General features: G+C 46.4%; 1 protein-coding gene across 1 annotated transcript; it reads right to left on the bottom strand.

Annotated features, from left to right (window-relative positions):
* Nucleotides 1-817: 817 nt before the first annotated feature.
* LOC122331666 (zinc finger protein 658B-like) lies at nucleotides 818-1,852 on the bottom strand. The gene is made up of 3 exons (XM_043229170.1): nucleotides 1,728-1,852; nucleotides 1,272-1,680; nucleotides 818-1,198 (listed from the first exon to the last, which is right to left on the bottom strand). The coding sequence occupies exons 1-3, from the start codon at nucleotides 1,850-1,852 to the stop codon at nucleotides 818-820; spliced, it is 915 nt and encodes a 304-aa protein (XP_043085105.1).
* Nucleotides 1,853-2,490: the final 638 nt, after the last annotated feature.

Raw genomic sequence — 2,490 nt, 5'->3', positions numbered from 1 at the left:
GTTTCAATTCTTACAGCATCAGAGGGGTCAGTCGTTTATTAACTGAACCTTTAAGCCAAATGTCTGTTTTAGACTTCATTTTGTGATTCTTATTTAGCACTGGGAAAGGATAGTTCTACCCAAAATGAAAATGCTGTCATCATTTACTGTTATTTTAGACATGCACAACTTTTTCTTTTGCAGAACACAAAAGTTGTTTAAATAAAAAAAAAGTAGCAAAGACTGCTGGCACTCTTTCACTTGTTGTTGGTCAATAGAAGTCAACAAAAAGTCACACAGGTGTGAAATGACATGAGAACGTGTAGATGATGGCAGAACTTCATCCCTGGACGGTGTTTTTCTTTTCTGAAGAAGTGCTGTTTTTGCAGTTGTTGACAGATTGCTCAAGATCCCATCCGGTTTAGATAAAAGCATGGTGTCTGTGCGTTCGTTGTTTTTGCACTGTGTTGTTCTTAAAAATCTGTTTTTTAAAAAAGAAACAGCTCAGTTTTAGATTAATGCTGAGTCTTTTCTGTCAGCAGTTAAAAACATGTTCACTTTACTTTGAAAACCAATTCAAGTTTGCCTTACTTAAAATGGAATATGAAATTAAATCGATATAGTAGGCTTACATTAATAAGCATTAGAGTATATCAACTTGACCTATTAGATCATATGAATTAGAAGTTTAATGACATTCGACATTTACAGTATTTTATTTTACATGAAACATTACACATTTAATAATGGTTTATTAATGAAAGTCGTGTTACAAATAACATGAAAACAGACACTTTGTAGTAACTATGACTCGTAACAACGCGCTCAACCGAAGACTTCAGCGCTCCTTTGGTGGGTCTCCTGCGTGGATCTTCAAGTGCAGCTTCAGACGACTTTTGAAAGTGAAGGTCTTCCCACAGCGGTCGCACGCATGCGGTTTCTCTCCGGTGTGGATCCTCTCGTGTGTCTTCAGATTGGGGGACTGGTTGAATCCTTTGCCGCAGTGCGAACACCTGTACGGTTTCTCTCCGGTGTGAGCGCGCAGGTGCAGCTTTAAATAGTTGGCCAAAGTAAACGTCTTTCCGCACTGGAGGCAGGCGTGAGCTCTCACGGCGCTGTGTGTTTTCAGATGCGATGTTAAACTGTCCCGCACTGGAAAACTCTTCCCGCACGAGGAACACGAGTAGGGTCTGTCCCCGGTGTGACCCACCAGGTGTTTCTTCAGGGCTCGGGACACCAGAAATGTTTTTCCGCAGAGATGGCAGGAGTACGGCTGCTATCCTCATGTGAACGTCGAGATAGCTTTTCAATGAGAAGGTCTTTCCACACTGATCGCACATGAAGGCTTTCTCTCCGCTGTGGGTCAGCTGGTGTTTTTTCAGTGGTCCTGACAGGCTGAAGGTCTTGTCGCAGCGGGAACACTTGTAAGGTTTCTCTCCGCTGTGAATCATCTGGTGCCGCTTCAAACCATTCACCAAAGTGAAAGTCTTCCCGCACTCGAAGCACACGTGGTCTCTCACGGGGTTGTCTGTTTTCTGGTGCGATCTTAAACTCTGCAGCAGGGAGAAGCTCTTTCCACACGAAGGACACGAATGCGGCTTCTCCTGCGTGTGAACGCTCAGGTGTTTCTTCAGCGCCGAGGGCCTGAGGAACGCTTTTCCGCACTGAGTGCACGCGTGCGGCTTGTCTCCGGCGTGGATCCTCAGGTGAACGTCCAGACAGTGCTTTAAGGTGAAACTCTTCCGCACTGGTGGCAGGCGTATGGTTTTTCTCCGGTGTGGATCCTCATGTGTCCGATGAGGTTTGAAGAGTGAGTGAAACTCTTTCCGCACTGACCGCACGCGTACGGCTTCACTCTTGTGTAGACCTTCATGTGCACTCAGACGTATTTTTCGCAAGCGAAGCCCTTCCCGCACAGCTCACAGGCGTGTGTTTTCTCCGCAGTGTGGACCCGCTCGTGTCTCTTCAGGTGCGTCAGCCAGCTGAAGGTCTTGTCGCAGTGTGAACACTTGTGAGACTTCTCCCCGGCGTGGATCCTCCGGTGCAGCTTTAAGTGTTTTTCCCAAGTAAAGGTCTTCCCGCTCTCGAAGCACACATGAGCTCTCGCCCCGGCGTGTGTTTTCTGGTGCGATCTTAAACTCTGCAGCAGGGAGAAACTCTTTCCACATGAAGGACACGGATATGGCTTCTCCCTCGTATGAACGCTCGGGGGTGGCGTGTACGGCGTCTCCCCGGGACGAGCTCTCGTGTGAATCTCCAGACAGGTGGGAGACTTCTCAGCTCTTCTTTCCTTCACTGAAGAGTCTGTAGTTATCCCCAGTATCTCCTCCACTTCACTCTCTTCCTCTTCTTTAGGGACTGAAGTGAAAGAGAAGGGTCTATTTTCAATACTCTGTTTACGTTTGTTTCACACATGACAACAGGATATATGTGAATGAGAACAGCTTTATTGGGCATTCGGTAATATACGAGACAGTTTCAGTAGAATGGAGCTTATCTGAACACAACCAC

Source organism: Puntigrus tetrazona, unplaced genomic scaffold (assembly GCF_018831695.1).
Source record: "Puntigrus tetrazona isolate hp1 unplaced genomic scaffold, ASM1883169v1 S000000001, whole genome shotgun sequence".
Lineage (NCBI taxonomy): Eukaryota > Metazoa > Chordata > Actinopteri > Cypriniformes > Cyprinidae > Puntigrus > Puntigrus tetrazona.
This window is presented reverse-complemented; position numbering and strand designations above follow the sequence as displayed.